This window comes from Hippopotamus amphibius, chromosome X (genome assembly GCF_030028045.1).
Source record: "Hippopotamus amphibius kiboko isolate mHipAmp2 chromosome X, mHipAmp2.hap2, whole genome shotgun sequence".
Classification (NCBI taxonomy): Eukaryota; Metazoa; Chordata; class Mammalia; order Artiodactyla; family Hippopotamidae; genus Hippopotamus; species Hippopotamus amphibius.
The window spans coordinates 107,925,502-107,949,098 of NC_080203.1; the positions used below are offsets into that span (position 1 = coordinate 107,925,502).

Consider the following 23,597-nt stretch of genomic DNA (forward strand, 5'->3'; position numbering starts at 1 on the left):
AAAATGCAGCTTTAATTAGATCATTCCTCTGCCCGTGGTTCTTGAAATGCATAGCACAGAAATTCCTTTCTGATCTTTGGCTGCCTGATTCTCCAGCTTCACTCTGTTCTCCCCTACCCATTTTTTAATATGCCAGTGCTACTCAGAATAGTCTGCAAACTGTTTATTACCAGTACGCAATGAGATAAAGGGCTGGGACCAGAATATAAATCAATGCACTGCTTCCTTTGTCAAGAAAGTTTTGCAATTAAAAAGAAATCAGATGAAATTGTATGCTTCATGACTTAGTTGATTTATGCTCTAGTGACTTTTCCTGTCACAGACTACTAACAGATAGTTCACAGACTGGCCACAGACTGCATTTCCAATGGCACCGCCCTCTGCTCAGCTTTAATGAACTACCCTCTGATCTCCGAACGCTCTGTATTCCCTCAAACTTCTGTTTCTTTGTACCTACTGTTCCCTCTTGAAGATCCCCTTTGCCTTACTTTCCCTTTTCCAGCTCCCACATTCCTTTTCCCCAACTAACTACCTTCTCTCTCTGGGAACTTAACCTCCCAGACATTTCTTAGCCTTGACAGTCCTTCCATTAAGACACTTGCAGAATTTTATTGTAATGGTCTTGTTTTTGCCTATTTGTATCTCCAGTAAACTCCTTGAGGGCAGGAGCCATTTATTTGCAACTCTAGACCTACAGCACTTAACCCAGAAATCAGCACATGGTAGGTAGTCAGTCAGTTTTCTTGGGCTATCAAATGGGTATTTGTTGGTTTTGTCCGGAAAACAGAAGCCGCTCCAGGTGTTTCAGAGAGAGAAAACATAATACAAGGAATTGGTGAAGGAGGTGATGCAAAGCTGGGAAGCAGCCCAGAAGGCTAGTAAGGCAGCCCAGCACACAGGCAGCGTCAGGAAGCTGCTCATTTACCTAGAGCTAGAGGAACACTGCAGGGCGAGTTGTACCAGAGGCCCAAAGTCAGGGCCTTCAAACAGGAACTAGCAGTGTCAGGACTGCCAGGCAAGAGCTTGGACCTGTGGAGGGAGGGACCATCCAGAGGAAACTGAAACCCCCGTGGAGATGAAGCTGTTCTAGAAATGCCAGCAAAAGTGGAGTGTGAAGGAACTGGGCTTTTCTCTTCCTTCCATCCTCCAGTATTCTGCCAGTGCCTCTAATCACAAACCAGGGAGCAAGCGATGGCAGAATATGTCTATCGCTCTGGTACAGAGAGGACGAGAGAAACACGAGGAATGGATCTGAGAGAGCAGATGGGCCTGTGACTGCACGGAGATGGATTCTGGCCTTGCATCTTCCACTCATCAACTATGTGACTAAAGCAAGTCACTTAATCTCACTCAGAATCTATTTCTTTACCTCTAAAATGGAATTTATATGACTTTCCTTGTTGGCCCTCACACTGTGGAAATTTTAGTGTATATGTCTCTCTCGTTGATTATTTAGGCAAAAATATACACCCTCTCCCCAGGGAAAAATTGAGTTCCCAATTATTAATTTAGAACAGATATCTTCCCATTACCACATTCGTGTTATAAGAGAAAATATTCTAACATTTTCTGAGAATATTCTTATTCTGATGTCTTCCCTAGTCAGAAACGTGTATCTTTATGAATCAGTACACATCATTTCATCATAGGCAAATAAAATGATGTCTGGCTCCTATGGACTGAATTGTGCCCCACTCCCCAATATTCATGTCTTGAAGCCCTAACCCCAATTTGATGTCACTTAGAAATGGAGTATTTGGGGAATAATTAGGGTTAGAAGAGGTTTTGCAGGTGGGGCCTTCATGGTGAGATTAGTGCCGTTATAAGCAGAGGCACCAGAGAGCTTGTTCTTTCTCTTCCTTGCAGTGTGAGGGGTACAGTGATAAGGCAACCATGTACAAGCCAGGAATAGAGATCTCACCAGAAAGTGACCTTGCTAACACCTTGATGTTGAACTTCTGGCTTCCAGAACTATGAGAAAATAAATTTCTGTTGTTCAAGCCACCCATCTATAGTGTTTTGTTACATCAGCCTGAGCTGACTAAGACACTGGCTTTGTAGAGCCATGCGTTTGGCTTTGGGTTTTAACTCAAGTTCATAGAGATGCTCATTCAAAGAAGTAGATGAATTGAAACAACTTATGATGCTGGGGAAGTAGCACTGGGGCAGTGAGTACACATCAGATTTAAATGGCTTTCTGCATTGTACCAGATAGTTTCTAAACCTTGACTGGAAGTTATTTAAACTTTAAAGACCCACAAGATAAAAGCATGTTGAAGTCCTTTAAACTCAGCGAGCTTTCACACCGAGAGTATTTCAAGTTTAACTTGCCTCCCACAAGGTCCAAGGCACCACCCCATGTATGGAGGGGTTCTTTGAACACTCCTGTAGTCAGTGTGAGTCCACAGTATTTCAAGAATGTAGTGACAGCAACATTAGTTTTCTTGCTAATTTTCATATTCATTCAACAATATCTAATGGATTACTATGATGTGCAAAGCACACCAGTTGCTATGACCAAGTACCATACTTAGTCCTTCCCCCAGGAAGCTTGTGTTCTAGTAGTATAAACTATGTCATGAAGAAGTACCAATAAAAAGTTAGAAAAGTCATAAGGAAGAAAGGATCACTTCCTGTCCTGCCTGACAGGTAAGCATGGCAAGCTTAAGCATGGCAAGCTCATGGAGACATTAGCATCTGAGTAGACAGTTGAAGGATAGGGGCATAACTCCTAATTTATCCCTCCCCTTTGGTAACCATGTTTGTTTGTTTTCTATGTCTGTGAGTCTATTTCTGTTTTGTAAATAAGTTCATTTGTATCATTTTTAAAGATGCCACATATAAGTGATGCCATATGATATTTGTCTTTCTCTGTCTCGCTTACTTAGTATAATAATCTCTAGGTCCATCCGTGTTGCTGCAAATGGCATTATTTCATTCTTTTTTATGGATGAGTAATGGTCCACTATATTTATATATCACATCTTTATTCATCTGTCAGTGGACATTTAGGTTGTTTCCACGTCTTGGCTATTGTGAATAGTTCCGCTATGATCATTGGGGTGCATGTATCTTTTCTGTTTTACGGACTTTTATTGAGATATAATTGACATGCAATAAACTGCATATATTTAAAGTGTACAATTTGATTTTTTTTCTTATTAGTAATGTATAATATAAATGGCAATCCCAGTCTCCCATTTCATCCCACCCCAACCCTCCCCCCCAGCTTTCCCTCCTTGGTGTCCGTATGTTTGTTCTCTACATCTGCGTCTCTATTTCTGCCTTGCAAACCAGTTGATCTGTACCATTTTTTCTAGATTCTGCATATACGATATTTGTTTTTCTCTTTCTGACTTACTTCACTCTGTATGACAGTCTCTGGGTCCATCCATGTCTCTACAAATGTCCCAATTTCATTCCTTTTTATGGCTGAGTAATACTCCATTGTATGTATGTACCACATCTTCTTTATCCACTCATCTGTCGATGGACATTTTGGTTGCTTCCATGACCTGGCTATTGTAAGCAATGCTGCAATGAACATTGGGGTGCATGTGTCTTTTTAAATTATGGTTTTCTCTGGATCTATGTCCAGGCATGGGATTGCTGGATCATATGGTAGCTCTATTTTTAGTTTTTTAAGGAACCTCCGTGCTGTTCTCCATAGTGGCTGCACCAGTTTGCATTCCCATCAACAGTGGCTTCCTTTTTTTTTCCACACCCTCTTCACAGGATGCTGCATTCTTAAACTCTATGTTGTGTTGTTTATACTGAGAAACTAAAGGTAATTTCATAAAATTATTTAGCTGAAAATAAAAGCTTGAATGAGGCTGTTTACGAATTTATTGAAGTCTGTCTATGGAAACGGTACTCTTAACTTAGATTATGACTGCTCTACCTTCTAAGTCTCTAGTGTACCACTGGAGCATTTGGCTGTATCTTTAGATACAGAGATCTTTATCAGTGAAAAAAATTTTCTTTCAAAGTTAGGTGTCTTTTTCAGCATTGAGTCATAAATGGGAGTCCCATATAATTGAACTGTTTTTCCCAGTGCAAGACTTCTAGTGCTAACCATTGTCTTAACCCCATTATCTATCATAACCTTTATTATCTATGCTTAATCAGTTCTAACATCAGAAAACACATCAGCAGATTGGAAATTTGGGGATTTTAGGAAATTAAGGAAGACTGCAAAATAAAAATAAGCTGGAAAAAGTAACTATTTCATAATACCATGAGGGTATGAATTATGCAACTAAATACCACATAATGTAGGTTAATAAAAATGTTCAGAATTAATGTCCCTGTGTTAGAGACGCCAGTCAAATTCTGGCATAATCCAGAATAACACAGTAGTAACCACCAGACTGTACTGTATAGCAACAAGCAGGAAGTTCATGTTTTTTCTTTCATATTAAAAAAAATGATTTCCCTTTCGTTTGGAACAAAGGAATATAAATGTAGTGTAGTGGAAATCTTTGGGTTCAGACATACCTGGTTTTCAATCTTAACTCCATATTTCACTGTGTGTTGAAAGTAAAGGAGGTTTCTGAAGCTCTCTGTTCTTGATACAGCTATGAAAAGGAAGATTATAATAAATAGCCTACACAGTTATCATGAGAGATGCATTAATTTTTTCTTTGTGAAAGCATATGACATGAACAAGATGCTTAAAATGCTATTTTTTCCTTTGAATTTGATTGAATGTTAAATTAACATTTTAAAAACTTGATGTTACAGGAATGTAATTATAGGCAGATTTATAGAGCATAAGTGTCTACATATTTATTAATGTTCAAAAAAGTAGGTGAAATTAATGAACTGGGAAAAAACTCCTGAGTTATAAAGTCCAGAAAATGCTACTGTATTATTTGGATTAAGCGTTTCTCCCCAATTTGAAGACATTTTCTCAAGGGAATCTCAGTATTATGACTTCAAGATACTTTTGCATGTGTATTTAAATGGCTGAAGGCATTTTAACTGTGCATCTGAGGGTGCCTTCCTCACATGTTCTTTTTACACCATTTTATCTATATCTTTGGGCATTTTATGTTTCTCTGTAAGAGAACTGCCACGAAAAATCCATTTGTCACCATGTTATCATTACGTAGATAAGAAAATAAAAGAGAAGCCAAATTGAAGTCCAGACAAGCTGTGAAAGGGAATGTGCACCCTCTAGTGCCCACATTTATTTCTCACAAGGGCATACACAGCTTTGCTTTTTGGTTTCATCATTTTAAATAAACATCAAATTTGATTTTAAAATAAACGGTTCAGGGCTTTCAACTTGAGCGTATTACATTGTATGATCGTAGATGTATTACTATGACAAGATTTCATATATCACTTAAAAGAATATTTCTATTAACCTGTGTTAAGGTGAGTTTCTTACACAGAACTGTGTTTCAAAGGGGCTTTCAATTTACTGAAAATGAAAAATAGGCTCCAGACAGCTGTGGCTTAGCAACATTTTATTGCCAGTCCTCTGTGTCATGCAGTTTTTGTCCACGTTTTTTCATACTCTTTGGCTTTATAACTAATTCCTCTAATCTAGCTGGTTCTCTGACATATTAGGATTTGAGGGATTTCCTTAGTTTCTAAGGTGTGTTTCCATGAAAGTTATATTAACAGAAGGTGTAAAAGTGACTTCTTTTCAACCATATCACATTTTAGAAATAAATATTACCAATGTATTTTTAAATGATTGAGATTTGTTACCAAATTAAGCTGAGAAGATTATGTTCAAGTCATTTTAATCTACCACATGTTAAAATATTTTAGTTTTATCTTTTGCAGAGAAGCAAAATTTTTGTAGGAGTTTTATTCTCTTCAGTACAATTAACTATCCTAGAGGTACAAAGATTAATAGCAACATCAGATAACGCATGGAGAGTTTTCTGGCATTTATAGCTTAAAAATATTAAATCGCTGGGTTTGTATTCAAGGGCATATATTTTAAAAGGCTGTATTTTATACACATTAAACGTGTAATTTGATTTGCCATAATTGACAATGAAGAAGACGCATGATTTTAAAGACAAATTTTATGTTTTGGTCTAGAATCCAGATTTTGAAGCACACGTTAAATAGGCATATTTTAGGACAAGGTAAACTACACAGAAATTGATTTTTTAGTATCTTTTAAAGATGCATTTCAGCGCAATCTGGAATCATTAAATTTTACTGTACCGAAACATATTATTTTATGAGTGATACGCTTAAACTTACACATATAAAACTAGAAATACATTTAAGCTTGTAAATAAGATCATGCAAACATAACAAAAACATTATTTGATAGGACTGTTAATGTGGCAAGTTTATATTAACTAAAGACAGTGTTCTTTCCCATTTGTTATATTTTGTTTCAGGTGCTGTGTAAACTGTTGAAAAGAGTTTGTAGGGTTCTTATTATAACTGGAAATCATAACATCCTCAGATGTTATTTAATTTGATTGCTAGCTGAACAGACTAATGTAATTGGAATATCAAAGATGCAGTGTAAGCAGAGCTGACCTCAGCTTTGTATCTCAGGTCAAAATCACTTTAATTAGTGAGGTAAATAAACACACATTTAAGAGTAATTTTTAAAAAGTCCTTGTTAGTTTTTATTTTAAGATCAGTTTGATGGAAGCTTTGTAATTTTTGAAATTCAAAGGAAGAAGTAAAGGAAGATGACATTTGCCCAAGGAAGCAGCGTGAAGATTAAGATGGGTGATTAAAACCTGTGACACCTGACTTTCAGTTCAGTGATTTTTCCACTGCAGCATATTTACTTTACATTTAAAGCACACACAGACTTACATACACGTACAAATGCTCACATACATTCATGCACATTAAAAAAAAATTTTAAGGCAATCATGTGGCCCTGTTTTCCCTCTCCCGCCAAGGAAAACATGTCCACACCATACAAACACATGCACATATCTGTGTGTGTATATACAAACTATCTTGATTTAGAGGAGGTAGTTATATAAATGCTGACTTGTTTTCTCCCGATTTAATAGGATGTTCCCCTTTAATAATACTGTATGACTCTAAAAGTACAATAATCACCATATATGCAGCACATCTCAAAATCCTAGAAATACTTTATATTTTAGCAGTAACAAGGGTTATATTGATTTTTTAAAATATTTTAACATAATTTATTTGATATTTTATAAAATCTCTCTGGTTCACATTTAATTTGTATTCTATTTATTCAATTTTTAACAGCAAGTAACATGTGGAAACATGTGGGAGAGAGGGAGCAGTTTCCCCAGAAGGAAGGTCGAAGGGGAAAGAGTAGGGAGAGGTTGATCAAGAAAACCTTAAGAGAAGCTGTATACCTTGGACCAAGTCTTGAAAGATGAATAGGAGTTCATCAGATGCTCTGGCATCCAGAGAGTAGCCATATACCAGTACGGAATTAAAATGTGTTCTCACGTTCTAAAAATCAGAAGAAGAAAGATGATTAATAAAAAATATAAACAAAATTAAAAAACCTTATGTCACTTCCAGGAAGATTTCTTCCACATTGTAGTACCAGTAAAAAAGAGTCATAGTTTTATTTCCATGAACATGATAATGTGTGTTCTAACTAATTAACATGTACATTAAAAATTTGATTTGTTAAGTCACCTGGTCTAGGCCTAGAGCCTTAGGATGGTGCAAGAGTTAAAACAGATTTCACAAATGTTAATACTTTACTTTCAGGCTGCTAAAGGTGAGGCTTGTATGTCTTTATGAAATTCTACATGCAAAGATGTTTAAAGATGTAAAATGGCCATTCATAACCTAGCTCACTAATCAAATTAGTTTAAGTCTGGGAGCTTGAAGGGTTTCTACTTTCACAGTTTACACATTTGGGAATGATGAGTTCCAAATGGTATATTGAAAGTGACTGAATTAAAGTTTATGTAAATGTGTCATCTTAGTTAAATACTTTATATGGCAGTCACTATATTAACAGAACAGAGTAGTGCCCGTTAAGAGGCTCTTCTGACGTAATTAGCAGTGTTATCATAGAGCACAAGTTCCATAGAATGATTTACTGTTGACAACTCAAAAATGACAACTTTTTAAACAGCAAGTGTTTCTCTGGTTCTTTTGGATGTGTTTCTGTGTTTTTCTTTTAATTTACTTAAAATATTTACATGCACACACACATATGCACGCACCTGCACACAGACGTATATCTACCAGTTTTATTGCAAGGGAGTGTAATTGATCTAATTTGCATTATCTTTATGGGAAATTTAGGTGGAGGAAGTGGAGTCCATTTGTACAATATGATCTTGAGGGAAAACTTTGACCTTTCGAATATTTGGTATATATGCACCGTACTTGAAACGTTCAGAAAAATAGAAATGAGTGATTTTGTGAAGGAAGAAAAATACATGCACAGGATCCAAGATTTGATATGGTATTGAAAATAACTATTCAGTGTTATTCTTGAGGGTTTTGAAAAGGTTCCTGAGTTACATCTGTATGATATCTTCAGTTGGTAATGAAAGAGCCTCAAGTCGTGCAGAGCATGATAGAATATACCAGTGGCAAAATACTGGAGAGAATAGATAGCACCCAATTTAGAAACATGTATGGATTTAAATCAGGGGAGTCTGTTAATTTGCCATACATCTCAGCAAAGATAATGTGAAACATATTCAATGCCAGTGAACATGTGAAAACTAGGGGGCAAAGCATAGAAAGTGATGAAGCAATAGCTGCCAAGTTGATAAGGGGTAAAATAAATGTGCAATTGTTACTTGGAAGCCAGGGTTCTGAGTAGGAGCCAAGAAGGAGACCTTGTTCATTTTGCTAAAAGCGGTGGAAATGTCCCTGAGACTAAGCATTGAATGTGGGCCATTGACACTCAGTAAGAGTGCAGAGGAAGCCTTTTGAAAAACTCTGCCTCTGCCTCCCCTTCACCATTCCATCCTCATTGCTGGCATACAGAGATGGCGATGCCTACTGGCAGAATACTGGAGGGAAAACAAGTGCTAGCAGCTGACAGTGAAGTCCCAGAACTCTAAGGGATGGTATTGAATGTTAGATGTTGGAGTATAGGCCGACTGCTGTATATTACATTGAGACAGAAAAAGTGTTCGTAAGGAAATCTTAGATATGGTTGAAGCAACAAGCCCAAATGGAAGTAACAGAAAAAAAAAAAAAAAAAAAAAAGGTAAACGGAAGATGAGATGAGCCATAGCTCAGAGCTTAAGTCATGTAAGAATTGGGTTTAGCTTCCACCGATTGTGAAAGGAATCCAGACGTCACAATGATGAAACTCTAACAGCGAGAATAATACAAACTCATTGATACTTTGTTCCACTCCAGAAAGGAAGTGTAACATATTAACACATATGCCTACTCATAGATATTTTTCCTCTAGGTAAAGCACTTTACTCACAACTTCCCCAGAAAAAATTTGAAATGCCTTAAAAATAAATCTGTAAATCAAAAGAGTATAATCATCATCACTCTCTAAAAGAGCATTATGTAAAGGGCGAGTTCAAGCATCTTTTTCATTCTCTTTCCAAATCTGTAAAATCAGACAGACAGAAACATTGAATGAGGAAAGACCTCTCCATGGAATTTCACAGCCTGTTACCTGAATTGATCTGAATTATTAGAACTACATGCCAACTGGTGCCCAGGCCTCCCTTAAAATCTTCACAGTCTGAGCAGCAAGCAGACGGTTACCATGGTGTTGACTCCACAAGGCGTCATTGTGTGGAGATAACCAATTTACTTGGCAGAACCTCTAGTCTAGAAGCTGATTTAATCTTCATTCATTGAAAAGGTGTTTTTTGATTATCCTAAACAAAAATCACAGTGTGAGCTGAGCCCCAGTTCGATGTCTAGAGCATTTTTTGTCAAATGGATGCTTCGCTAAACCAAACTCCTTGATAATATGGACTGCTGCATTTTCATCTCTGTTATCTGTGGAGTTTAATACTGTCTGGCATATAGTAAGCACTTAGTATATATTTTCTGGCAGAAACGGAGGGAGAGGTGTTTTAAAAGGAAACATATACAGTTTCACATTTTTCAGAAAGGCAGATGTCTAAAAGTATTATAAGATTTTTTGAAAATTATTTACTTTAAAACGGAATGAAAATCCATTACCTTTTTTCTTTGCAGTTCATTAGAGGTCATGGTAAAGGATAATTATAACACAAGTGCAAACAAGACCAGTGTAAATTCCAGGCCTGGTGAAAACTTTCTCCAACATAGGACTTATTTAGCACCTCTCCCCCAGTTGTGTTGTCAGCTTAGCACCTTGAGTCAACTTTTAGTTTCATGGACCTGTAGGTGGATATGAGCAATCTTTACTAGAGATACTCTGAATCAAAAGGCTGTGAGACCAGAGAAGCCAAGTCTAAAGGGAGAATTTGACATTGGATGGTGGATGTTCGCCTCTCACCTTTATGAGTCTGCAAGAATTTGATGTGTAATTGTCAGACTAGTGTAAAAGAGAAGGGACAGATTTGACCAAAGTGGATTATATCAAGAAGCCAAGTTTCCAAAAATAGACATCTTTTAGTGGATAGGTGGAATAAGAGTTGGTGACATTTCACTTCATTGGAGGAGGGACAAGACTGAAGTATGGCTTCTTCGTTCCCTAAGAAACTTGAAGAGAGATTTGTTTCTAGAAGTGCTTGAATAAAGGACAAAGTAAAGCATAGGGTTAAGAGGTCTGAAGTTTTGCTCTTTATCCTAAGAAAAATGGAAAATCTTTGAGTGGTTTAATGAATGATGGCTACATAATCAGATATGTTTTAAAAATGATAACTTCACCAGTGGTGCATGGAATAGATGGGAAGGTTCCAGAAAGGTTGCCTAGAACCAGTTGAGATCCCATTACAGTAGTTTTGGTCACATTTAATGGCAAGATCAGTGAGGATGCCAACTGTGGAGATCCTGAGGAGCAGACCGATTCAGAAGAAATAGAATGTTTGATGAATTAGACTTTGCTAAATATGGGAGGGAAGGGAGAGGAGTGTATCAAAGGTGATAGATGGTGATGCCATTCACAGGTCTGAGGAGCACTGCAAGGGTACCAGTTTGGGAGAGAAAATCAAACATTAAAACTTGACATTATATATTAAAAGAGCTCTTACAGCACGCAAGTGGAGTCATCCAGTAGGTGGATGGTTATGTAGCTATGGAGCTCAGAAGAAATGCTTGAAGTAGAGATATCTGTATCCGAGTCATAGATATATAGACTGCGGCTAAGGTCATTAGCATGAATAAGGTTGCCAGTAAGAGAGAGTAATATAACAGGATAGAAGATGATTGAAAATGAAGTGGGCCTTGATAAACTTCAGCATGTAATAACAGGATGGAAGAGGATGAGCTTGCCAGAAAAAATTACCCATGGTCATAGAAATAGAAGACAAAATAAATAGAGGGGGTAACGGAGGCAAAAAGAAAAGAATTTCAAAAAAGAATATGGTCAACATTGTTGTGTTGCTAGATGGCAAGAAAGTAAAAATCTCCATTGGCTTTAGTGACACAATTCCTTTGTTAATATGTTTTTGTGAAGAAATGATATTGAGTGGATTAAAGAGTGAAAAGGGGGTGGGGAACTGAGAGGAAACTGGAAAACTCTTGCAAAACGTTTGCCTTTGTAGAAGATAAGAGAATGGCCGGAGGAGAATATGGGGGTCAAGAGAGTGTTGATTTTTTAATAAAGGAATCAATAAAATATGTTTAAATTTCCATACAAAGAATTAACTTGAGAGGGAGGGGTTGAATTTACAGTGGATAGATTGAAAAAATTGATAGACACAAATGCCTGAGAAGGAGTAAGGGAATGAAGTACAAAATGCAGGTAGAGGGATTGGCTTTAGGTAAAAGAAATTCAGATGGAAAGGAAAGGAAGGAGAAGGACACAGGCAGGTAAGATTGAATATGTGGACATAGGAAGTGGAAGTGGGAGAAATTCTAGTCTGATAATTGCACTTTTCTCTGTAATGAAGGAAACAGTCATCTGTTGATAGGTGGAGAAAGAAGATGGAGCAGAGCTTTTTTTTTTTTTTTTTTTTTTTCATTTTGCTTGATTAGTTTTTTCCTTGTTGGTTATTTTAAATATAGCAGTGTGTACATGTGAATCCCAAACAAAGAAGATGGATCAGAGCTTTGAGAGCTTTGGGAAAAGTTTAAAATAGTTCCTGTGGAGAGTCAGAGCTCAAGGTGAAAAAATTAAATATGGTAGGATGCTGGGTTCAGTTAAGGCTGTTGATCATTGCCTTAGTTTGGGTTTCCACAAGAGTGGATCTGGAAACAAAGATTTGGTGCAGGTAGTTTATTCAGGAAGTAATCCCAGGAAGCAAAGTGAGGAAGTGAGATAAGAAAAAGGCAGCCAACACAGGATGATACGTGAGCAGGTTATCGATGGAGGCGACAGCGCTCAATCCTGCTGGGAGCCTTCTGAGACACTGTGTGTAATATCCTTCAAGATGGTTGCACTGAAGGGCAAGGGAGCTGGGTAATTTATCTACCAACTTCTGGCTCTCACTAGCTAAGGGTCACCCTGAGGGATTAACATGTCAGTACTCCTGGCTTGCCCCCTGCACTGGCAAGTGAATGCCCACAGGCAGAGGCACACAGATATTTTTATATTGGACTAAAGGAAAAACAAAAATGTCCTTCTTAAGACATTCTGATGGAAAACATGCACTGGATTTGGTGGGTGGCTAAGTGACCATGGTTGAAGACTGCTGATTTCATAAATTAACGTCAATGAGAAAGATTTTTAGTAGCGTGCAACAGGACTCTTTTAAAATCAACATTATAAATGAAGAAATAGGAGACCTAATAGTTAAACTTATGCGAAAAACAAATGTAGGATAGATAACCACCATGTATGGTAAAATAAAACTCTATAAATATTTATAATCCATATGCAAATGAAATAAGAGATTGACATCCAATGATGTGGGATTTAGAATAAAAAAAATCTCTGAATTCAGATCTCTGTTTCTTCTTTTTCTAATTGGGTGGCCTTGGTAAATAAGAACTCAATAAATATTTATTACTATGAACCAGGCCCTCTTTGAGGTGAAGGTTATAATGGTGAACAAGATGAATTGTTTCTTCCGTTTGGTACTAACAGTCTGACATCAGTGGACTGCATTTCTCTGAGCCTCCATCTCATCGGAGCAGAGAGATTGGTAATACCTTACCACTGATTTTTGTAAGAAAACAAAAGAGGCTATGCTTTTGGAAGTGTTTTGTGTTCTGTGAAGCTCGTTATCACTTTAAAACAGCCTACAACTAACATGAAAAATTCTAACGGGTTTATATTATTTAAGCCCTGAAATCTGAGTTGATTGAACTCATAGGCTACATCATTGAAAGTACTTATAAGAAGATAATTGTCTATTCTTTCCTGATTATACTAAACACCACTGACACGATCTTTTTTAGGAACCAAATCTTCAGGAAAGTAAGATACTGACAAACCATGGAATATTCATTGAAGTAACTAGGAGTTAGGGTAGGCTGACCATCATATCTTCTAGTGGATTTAAAGACCCGATTCCAACTGTTTGAGTGTTGTATGGGAAAAAAAGCGACAGCATGGTGATTACAGTACATTACTTGGTGTCTTAAATCTTGTATTTGTGTTTTTGGTCTACTCCACAAATTTCCTATGAAAATTGAGTAAGTCATTTACTTTTCTGGATACTTTCATTTGTTTGGCCGATCGTTTCATTTAATAAATGATTGGATTAGATGATCTCTAAATTCCCTTTATCATAGATTCTTTACAGATGCTGATAAAATCTGTAGGTTCTTTCTCAAGAAAAATGCACACATATTCAGAATTGTGCCTGAAATTTCAAGTGATTCATAGACATTCTCCACCCTTTCAACTCATCTCTGACTCCCTGAAAATCTCTGCTTTAACTGGACCTGAATCACCTGATCAGAGTTAATAGTTTATTCCCGTTAGCTCCATAGATCTCTGCAGTGTAAGAATGTTTGAGAATAACAGTGTGGGTGGTCAGATATCTATTGCAGCATAACAACCCACCTCAGAATTTAAGGGCCTGAAACAACAGTTATTTATCACATCTCACAATTCTGCAGTGGCGCAAAGGCACACAAAGGCAGGGCTCTTTGGGCAGTTCTCTGGCTCTAAGTGGAGTCAGCTGAAGCACTCACTTGACTGTATTCAGCTGGTGTTTGAGTTGGGGCAGAAGGTCAAAGAAGGCTTTATGCACTTGCCTGGTGCCTCTTTGCTTCTTGCTCTTTCACATGATCTCTCCACCTGCTAAGACTGAGCTTCCTTAAAGCACTTTAGGATCGTTGAAATTCTTACATAACACCTGCCTTCTCAGAGTACATGTTCTACGAAGACAAGATCTAACGTGCGAGCACTTATCAAGCTCGTGCTTGCGTTACATGTACTAATAATCCCATTTGCCATAGCAAGTCACATGGCTAAACGCAGCGTCAGTGTGGTTGGAGACCACACGAAGGGCATGACTATCCCAGGTATGGTTTAATGGGGGCCACCAACAGGAATTTTTTTGTTTGCTGTAAATACGTTCCTAAAAGAAAGAGAGGTTTCTTGGAAAGTACTAATTTTTCAATCACTGCAGACATTCGAGCAAAGGCTAAGGAATAACTTACAGGAGATACTGTACAGGTCTTTGCTACGTTGAGATGAATAAAATGACCTCCGTGATCATAAGACTAGATCAAAGCTGACTGCAAATTTGGAGCCAACCTGACTAGGGAAACAGTAGTGCTATTAACAGCAGTAGAGGCATCAGGCAGAAGTTTCAGATTGGGAGAAAAATGGTAAATGTGGGTAGATTGCTTTTTTCCTCCATATAGAAGAAAGAAATAATCAAGAAATAATGACCTGTATCCTCCCCTGTCTTAGGTTGGATGTCGATATAACTGAACTTCACAGTTGGATTACTCGTTCAGAAGCTGTGTTGCAGAGTCCTGAATTTGCAATCTATCGGAAGGAAGGCAACTTCTCAGACCTTAAAGAAAAAGTCAAGGTAGGTTATGCATTAATTTTTATGTATTTTTCTAAGTTTTGCTGCTTGTAAACTCTGTGCTCTGAACTCTGATTCTCTTAGAGTTGAAAAGATTACAGCGATGTGATATAATGCTTCTAAGTTTATCTTTAAGATATATTTTACCTATCAAGTAGAATCAAAGTTTAGCCTAGAGAAATCTTTCCTAATTCTGCTGTAACTGACCAGGGATGCTTTTCGTAAACCTTCTTTAACTTTTATATTATTTAGCTATAAATTGATAATTTTGTAACATGAACTCATACTGATTTTCCTTCATATATTGTTCTTTCACCTGAAGGCTGGGCTTTTAGCAGGCTTGCAGAATAGAATGGAATAGACCCGACCCTTAAAAATACTAAAGACCCTGTTTGTGCTCTCACTATCATCAAAATGTTATACTTTATAGTTATTAATAATTGTCAGAACTTGTAACATACTTGCACTTTTTTGGATATTTGTGTTTTTACATTACCATAACTAAAAGATTCCCAGCCTTTTTCAATTTTTATAAGCGATTGCTGGGTTTTTTTTAAAGCTCTTTATTGGAGTATAATTGCTTTACACTGTTGTGCCAGTTTTTGGTGTACAACAAAGTGAATCAGCTGTACTTGTACATGTATCGCCACATCCCCTCCCTCCTGTGACTCCCTCCCAGCCTTCTAAGTCATCACCCATCATCAAGTTGATCTCCCTGTTTTACGCATGTTTGCTGTTTTTATTGCCTACTGAGGCATTGTAGTTTTGTCCTTCACAATAGGGATTTTTATTAATTTAATAAGAGCTGTTTCATCTTCAGGGACATTATCAAGGCTTGTTTTTTCGACTTTGACATGTAAACATCCAATTTTGGTATATAATTGGCAATAATTTGTGAGGGAATTTCTAACAGGTGGAGTAAATATTCTGTACTGGGCGGGTTAAAGAAACAGGTATTCTGAATGTGAAATAATTTTAGCTATAGGAAGGCCATATGTGTGGATTCACTCTGCTTTACCTTTCAAGCATTTGACTTCATGAATTACAAAATCTATTAGATCTTTACAAATACAGCACTACCACAGATACAAGGTAATACCTGCTGTGGGGTTGGAACTTTTGGAGAACAAAAAAAACCTTCTAGGAGAAAAAATTGTATTTTTTAAGGCTGCTTGGGGGGAGAGAGAATTTCATCAACATTTCTCAGAGTTGAATATAAATGGGAAACATTTTAAATTTCTCATTGGCTTTCTGTGATATTCTGTTTGCTTAATAATGGGCTATTATAAATAGTTTCAAGAAAAGGGAATTATGATTATATTGTTAATGCTTTAGTTTTAAAATTAAACTGAAGGATAACATGTAGTAGAAAATAGCAAAATGCCTTCTTTCAGAGTATACTTACTCCAAGGTATATTCTTTGTTATAATTTTTGAGGGAAATTCTACAAGTAGAAAACTGCTTAGAGAAGATGCACTCTGTTTCGGAGTTCATGTGATATATTCGACTGCTTGAAAGTATGAATCACCTTGGATAGACATTTTTAGCTAATTAAAAAAATTTTTTATCTATCTGAATAATCTACTTAAATGTTCGCCATCCTATTTCTGTGTCTTAAACTAGCTTTGATCAAGCAGGAAAATTGAGTTCTAGCATTTCCAGACGATAAATTCAAAACTTTCCTGTTATCATATGGTTACCTAGAAGCAATTTGCATTTACTTAATAGTGTCAGCAATGAGAGAGTGAAAGTGCTAAAAAAAAAAAAAAAGTACAATATTGTATGAGTGGTTTTCTGATGCCTTGTGAGTCACCTTTATCAACTTCTACTCTCATATTCTGAAATAACAACATCATTCTTAATTGCCTACTAAAATAGGACATGAAATGATTTACCTAGACACTTCCTTCAGGCTAAACATAATGTATATGTATTAAAAAATTCTTGAGAGAAATACATAGTAATGATGATGGATATGCAGTTTAGCTATACATTAATTTTCTTGCTTCTTCACCTGTCAGTTTATGTAAGTTACTTTTAAACACATGGGAGGCCTGTCTCATGAGCTTGAGTGGTATTAATTCTTTTTTAGGCATCTGTTAAAAATGGCTAAATATTACCCCCTATTTTTTTCCTTTCACTTGAGGTAGTAAATGAATGAAGGAATCAAGTTCTTTCAGCCAATTAGAATATCCTAGGACGTTATCACTTCAGTTTTATACACGTTTAAATCTAACAAAATTTATCCTTCTCTATTAACTGTGTGTTTTATGCATATAATTAACATAACACAGTTATTTAAAAGTTGAGTTCTAGGGGACATTTCTACTCAAAGTGTGGTCCGTGAGCAACCAGTATTGGCATCATCTGTGAGCTTTGTAGAACTGTAGGATTGATTTCAGTCTTGATAAAACAGAATTTGCATTTAAACAAGATCCACAGGTGATTCCTATGTACATAAAGGTTTGAGAATCAATACTGAGGCTTTACCAGACTCCTAGGTGTTCCTTCACTCATTCTGTTAATGTCACCAGGTTCCAAATTTCCAGCTCACTTAACAGGTATAGCTACTCAACTTCTTGAACTGAGCACGTGGTAATGCAAGTTAGTAATTAAAACAACAAAAGCTCTTCTTACCACAAGGTGATTTTATACCTCTGCAAGTGTTCTCCTGAAAAGCCTTCTTGCTAGACGTTAAGGTCAACAGGCCTTGGGTTCTTCCTGGGACTTAAACTTGCTTACACTCATACTGAATCAACTTTTCACCAAGTTCTGATGGAAATCTTCAAGCCAATTAATTCTGTGTTTCCCTTGTCTCTATTATCTGTGTTTGCCACGTAGAATATAGGAACCTCTATTCACCTGTCCTTTCTTGTGTCTCCACCTGTATGCTCTCCTTTGCTCTCTTTCCTCTGTCTCACTTCCTCTTATTTGTGCTTCCTCACACTCATTCACTGTGCACTCGGACACCCTTCTTCCAAAACAGACTTTCTCTCCTGTATATCCATTCTGTTCATACATGAAAACTACTTTTACCCTTAAGATCACCACAGAGTCTAATGACTCACTCCCCAACTCCTTTAGAATTGCTAGTTTACTCACTTCCCAGGGTTAATTCCAAAGGTACTGCTCTTACATAAAACTCTCTTCCCTTGTGTTTCATGCCAAGTGGCCATCTGTCATTCACCAGTTTATTCTATTATTTTCTCTTTGAAGACTTTGGCATCAGGTTCACAATCTCCTCCACCCAAGCTATGCCTTCATCCTTAAAAATCTCAGCCCATATGGCTGTCTTGCTGTCTCCAAAAGCTTCCATTTCCTTCATCTCAGTTCACCTACCCACTTGCATTAACATACTGTAGATGTTTCACTGCCAGACATTACTCCATTTCTGAAATACCATACTTTAACAGACTTATCAGTACTTCTTCCTGAGCTTTCTGTACTTCCTTAGTAAATTTTCTCGACTGTTCTCAACTATTATTTCAAGCTTTTGTGGGTCTCTTAAACTTTTCCCCACCATTTACAGTAGGTGACTTTCCCTCTTACTTTCGTTAAAATAACCTCCCTTAAATCATGTGTATTTGTGCTCATGGTCTCTTTCTTTCCCCCGTCTTGGTGGAAGAGACTGTGCTTTGGATTGTTAGGGTTAATCTCGGCCGGGGGGTGGGGTGGGTGGGACGTGGAGGCGGTGGTGTTCAGTGTCTTCACTGTCTGTGTCCTCACAAACCTGCTTCCCTTCAGCCACACATCCATTTCTTCAGTCGCTCCCTATTTTCTGGGTCTTTATCATTAGCCTTTAAACAGGCTGTTTTTTCATCTTTCCTTCTTCTCCTATAAACACACATGTGAATATTTTTGTGCCTTGTTTTCTCAACTTCTCTGCAGGACTAGACCCTCTTAACGTCTTAGTCCTTCGTGAAATTCTTTCCTCCTTTGGATTATGGAATACCACTCTATTGTTTACCTTTTGTACATTTTTGCCTTTTTTTTCCATCTTGTTTTTCCTTTAATATTGAAATTCTGCACAGTTCTTCCCTTGTTTTTCTCTCTAGATTATCCTCATTACTTCCCATTCAAATAGCGTCTATTTTCTAACGACCCCCAAATGTGTATCTTTAGCTCCTGTCTCTCCCTTAAAGCCCAGTCCAATATATCTAATTGCCTACTAGACAAATTTAATTGAATATTTGCCTGAAAACTTAAACTTTAATCCCTCCCCAGCCCTCTTTTATTCTTTCTTTATTACTTTTCCTCTTCCAGGAATCTCATCCAGAAACCTAAAAGCTAACTGGGTCATCTAGATTTTTTCTACCATTCACAAGTCTACCCTTTGACAAGTTCAATTAATCTCGTTCCCTTAACAGCTCTTGAAACTGTCTAATTCTCTTTTCCCCTCACCACAACCCTGATTAAAGCTAATATCATGGTTGACTTCGGTTTAAGATGGCAATCCCTAGCAGGTCTTCACTGCCACTAATGTTGTGTTTCGTCAGAAGTTTTCACATCATTTCTGCCAAACTGAACTTATTAAAACATAAGTAGTATCCTGTTGTGCCTCTGTTTATATTCATTTGAGAAAGAAAAGAGCAGCTCCTGAGACCCAGAAGCTGGCTTGGCACTGCAGTTTGGCCTTGGAGATGCTAGATGCTATACTAGTGCTCGCAGCTAGTCTATAATGTTCTCGTATTGAATGTGACAGACAACTCAAAATGCTCACATTCTTGTCTGAGTGGCCATCAGACAAGGCCACTCCACAATCATGTTGGATCACGACAAAAATGTGACCATTGTGTAATTACGTATCAGTACAGTAAAAAATACTAACATTGTCCAAACCACCCAAAATGACCAGCTATCCCTCCTCTTCAGTAATATGACAGATTATGCTCCTTTTACTAATCATGGCTTTAGCCTCTCTACTTTCTTCCTGCCATCTAGATAAGAAAATTTAAGATATCCAATCATAGAATCACCTCTACTTCCTTACAGCATCTAATTAAAGGCAAAGCCTTGCTTCCTTGGCCACCCAGATCACCTTACACAAACCCAAGCCCTATAAACTATCTGTAACATCCTCTTAGAGGCATACCCCCAAAGTCCCCTATTACATGCCACGTCTCTTGTTGCAACAAGTTATTCAGCTTAACTTTGTTATTCTGTAGGCATGTTCCTGGTGGCCTTTGACTGAGCGGCATTGACAAAGTCAGTGTTTTCATGTTGCCTTTATGGAGACTACCATGACCTAATTCCTTTTTGCTTATCCAAACTGATTTCTGGCCATTGTTAAACCAATTATATTGTTGGTTTCTAGAAACTAGGGACTGGAACTTAATCTGTTTGGGTTTTGTTTTTGTTTTTGACTTGGCTTACTTAGGTTTTGATATCACAGTGCTTAATATAGTGCCTGGTATTTAATCGAATTAATGTTTGATTATGTGAATAAGTGATTTTTTTCCAGTTCTGCGGGCACATTTTAAGTCAGACTCAGCTACCAATATGAAGGATATAAAAACTTCTGAATAAACATTTGAGTGAATAAATTACTTTTTCTGTCAAAGGGTAAAACTTCATTACAGAATCTTAAGTGAATAGAAAAGTAATTGCTTCTGTAGTCAGAGTAGGACTCTGGGGAATGTGGAACTTACTTTCATATTAATTAGAGAAGATGTCATGGAAGGAGGAGGCTTTTAAGAGACACTGGTAAAGAAGGAGGACAAGAGGTCATAAGTGTTTTTAATCAACTTATTAAAGAACTAGTAAACGCTCTACTGTGTATACTTTGCTTAAAACGTTATGTTTTTTTCTTTATAGTACAACTACATTGCCTTTTTTATCAATTGTTATTTGAATTATCATTTACATACAATATTATATTAGTTTCATGTGTACAACATAGTGATTTGAATTGCCTTGTATTTTGCACTTGAAGTTATGCACTTTAGAATTCATAATTTCCTGATGATCTCTAAGAATTTTTGTGAGCCCATAATGTAGTTGAAAATGTACAATACATTGCTCGTGGAATGGTTCACTCGTGCCTTTACTCGAAGTTACGTGTACTAGATACTTGAGAATCTAACTAGTAGCTTCTAAACATATGATCGTATATGGAATATATACTGAGTAAAGTACTTTTCTCTGTTGAGAAAAAATAATTTCAAAACCGTGTTCTATTATAAAATACATACTTTTACGATTAAAATATATACATATTATATGTATATATGCATACACATACATACATGATGCATAAGGAAATAGGCACACATACAGAAAAGCTCGATGAGTTTCTAGAGGAAGAAAGATTAGAGAAAGATCATAATGTCAAGGGGAGACATGTTTTCATAAACAAGGTGATAAAGAGGTTGTTTTAGTTATTGGTACTTAATGCTATAAGAAGCATTGCTCCTGGCAGGAAGAATGTTGGAGCCTTTCATGAAGGAACTTTGTGTACAGTAGTGAGAGCTGAAACCTGACTATAGGTATTTGGACTAACATTGAAGATGAAATGCATGGAAGAAAATGGGTGTCATTGTTGAACATTCAGATGATACTCTTGGCCTTGAAAACAAGGGGAAAGCTAATATATATAAATGTAAATAAATAGAAAGAGAGAGAATCAGAACCATGGAAGAGGAAGAAAGACTGAAGATGCTGAAACATTCGAAAAAAATCTGAGTAAAAAGTAATCTCAACAAATTTCTGAGACCAGTTAAGTGTTGTTACACTTATTCTCTAGTGGGTAACGAAACATCCCCACATGTCAGCATAGCCAAACATTTTGCACAGTCTGTAAATACAGGAACAACTTAATTAGGGTACTTGAAAATACAATACTCTCTACTTGCCAAATGGGGATACTTGTTTATTTGCTACTGAGTCCAAAGAATCTTGGTTAGTATCATAGTCAAGAAACATTTCCTTCTCTTTTGTTCAGTATCAATTCTCCATTTTACAGTCTCCAGTATGAATTTTGGATCATAATAATGTGACTTTAGTTTCTTCCTTACAAGATCATCGTCTCTCTTGTCTTGGTATTTCATTCTATTTCTGTTAAATTCAACCTCTTCTAGCCTTATGATTTTCTGTTGCTTTCTTTGTGGAGTCCATGATATCTTAGTGAAGATGCCAGAACTGTTTCCTGAATTTTTGTTTGGTAGACCATTGTTGGGAGTTTATACTCCCTCTATTTTTTTTCAATATGATATTTTTATTCTATAATAAATGTTGCAAGTACCATGTTGATTTTTTTCTTCCCTTTGTTTTCTCTTCCTCATCCAAGGCAGGATTCTATTAAGTTTTGACTTCAAGAACTTGACGTGGTACTTGTTCTCTATTTGGGTCATTGTTTATTCTTGTCATCAGGACTTCATAACAGTCCTGTTGGAGAGCAAGTTGTGCCCAACACTCACTCTCATCTGGAGATTCCAGGAGACTTTCATTGAATCCATCTTTACTTGCCTGAGCTTATAGCACCTAAACTCATGGGCTGGTTCTGTGACCGCTGTATGTGTAGCTACCGGGATGGTTACACATGTACACCTTCATAGAGCTTTTGAACTGTGGGTGGGGTGGGAGAGACTATAATATTGTATATGGAGGTCTGATGCTATGATAGGCATCACCTTATTATGCATCTACTGTGTACCAGGCACTGGAGATAGCATGAGGAAGGAAATGCGAAAGGATACGTGACCTCATACAGTTGATATTCCTGTGAGGAAGATGGAAATTAAGCAGATGAATATGTAAAACATATAGAATGTTAGTGATAAATGCCAAAGATGAAAATGAAGCGGGAATGAGAGCTAAGAAGTGTGTGTGTGTAGATAGAGTGGCAGTAGAAGGCCTCACCGAGAAAGTGCCATTTAAGTAAAGATCTAAAGGCATTGAGGAATTTATACATACCTGAGGTAGGAGCATTTAAGGCAGAGAGAAGAGTAAATGCACAGCCCGAGGAGGTAGGAATGTGCCTAGAGTGTCAGAGAAATACAAAGAGTGTGTCTGGGGCTGAAATATCAAGCTGTTTAGTAACAGAAGAGGTCAGAGAAGCTAAAGAGATTGTCAGGTGAGGCCGTGGTTAGGCTTTGAGCTTTTTACTCAGAGTGAGAAGGGAAGCTTGTGGAGAATTGAGCTGGCTTCCTCTGTAAGCTGTGTTGAGAATGTATCGTTAGGGAGCAAAGGCAAGAGTAGGAACACCATTTAGTAGGCTATTTTGAAACATCCAGCCTCCTGAGAGATGATGGGGGTCTTTTGACTAGTGCAGTAGTAGCGAGCACAGTTATAACATTGCTTTCTGGATGTGTTTTGAGGTAGGAGCCAGTAGGATTTTCTGGTGGATTGCCTGTGGGGTTTGAGATAAAGAGAAGAGTCAAGAAGGATTCTAAGTCGTTGGCCTGAACAAATGGAACTATAGATCGAGGCCTAGGGCACGCTAAACTTAGAGGTCAGGGAGATGAGGAGGAACCAGCATGGGAGACTGAATAAAGGCAGTCTTTGAGGTCGGAGGAAGTGTGTGTTTGTAGTCTAGGAAGCCAAATCAATATTTCCAAGAAGAGGAATCCTCTGAATCAAATTATG

General features: G+C 37.2%; 1 protein-coding gene across 5 annotated transcripts in view; it reads left to right on the forward strand.

The window, feature by feature from the left end:
* DMD (dystrophin) overlaps positions 1–23,597 on the forward strand; it is a 1,940,210-nt gene that overhangs the window by 585,045 nt on the left and 1,331,568 nt on the right. For all 5 annotated transcript variants that reach the window (XM_057717394.1, XM_057717395.1, XM_057717398.1 and 2 more), the window contains one exon: positions 14,894–15,017. In XM_057717394.1, the coding sequence (XP_057573377.1) occupies positions 14,894–15,017 (124 nt within the window). The remainder of the gene's footprint in view (positions 1–14,893; positions 15,018–23,597) is intronic.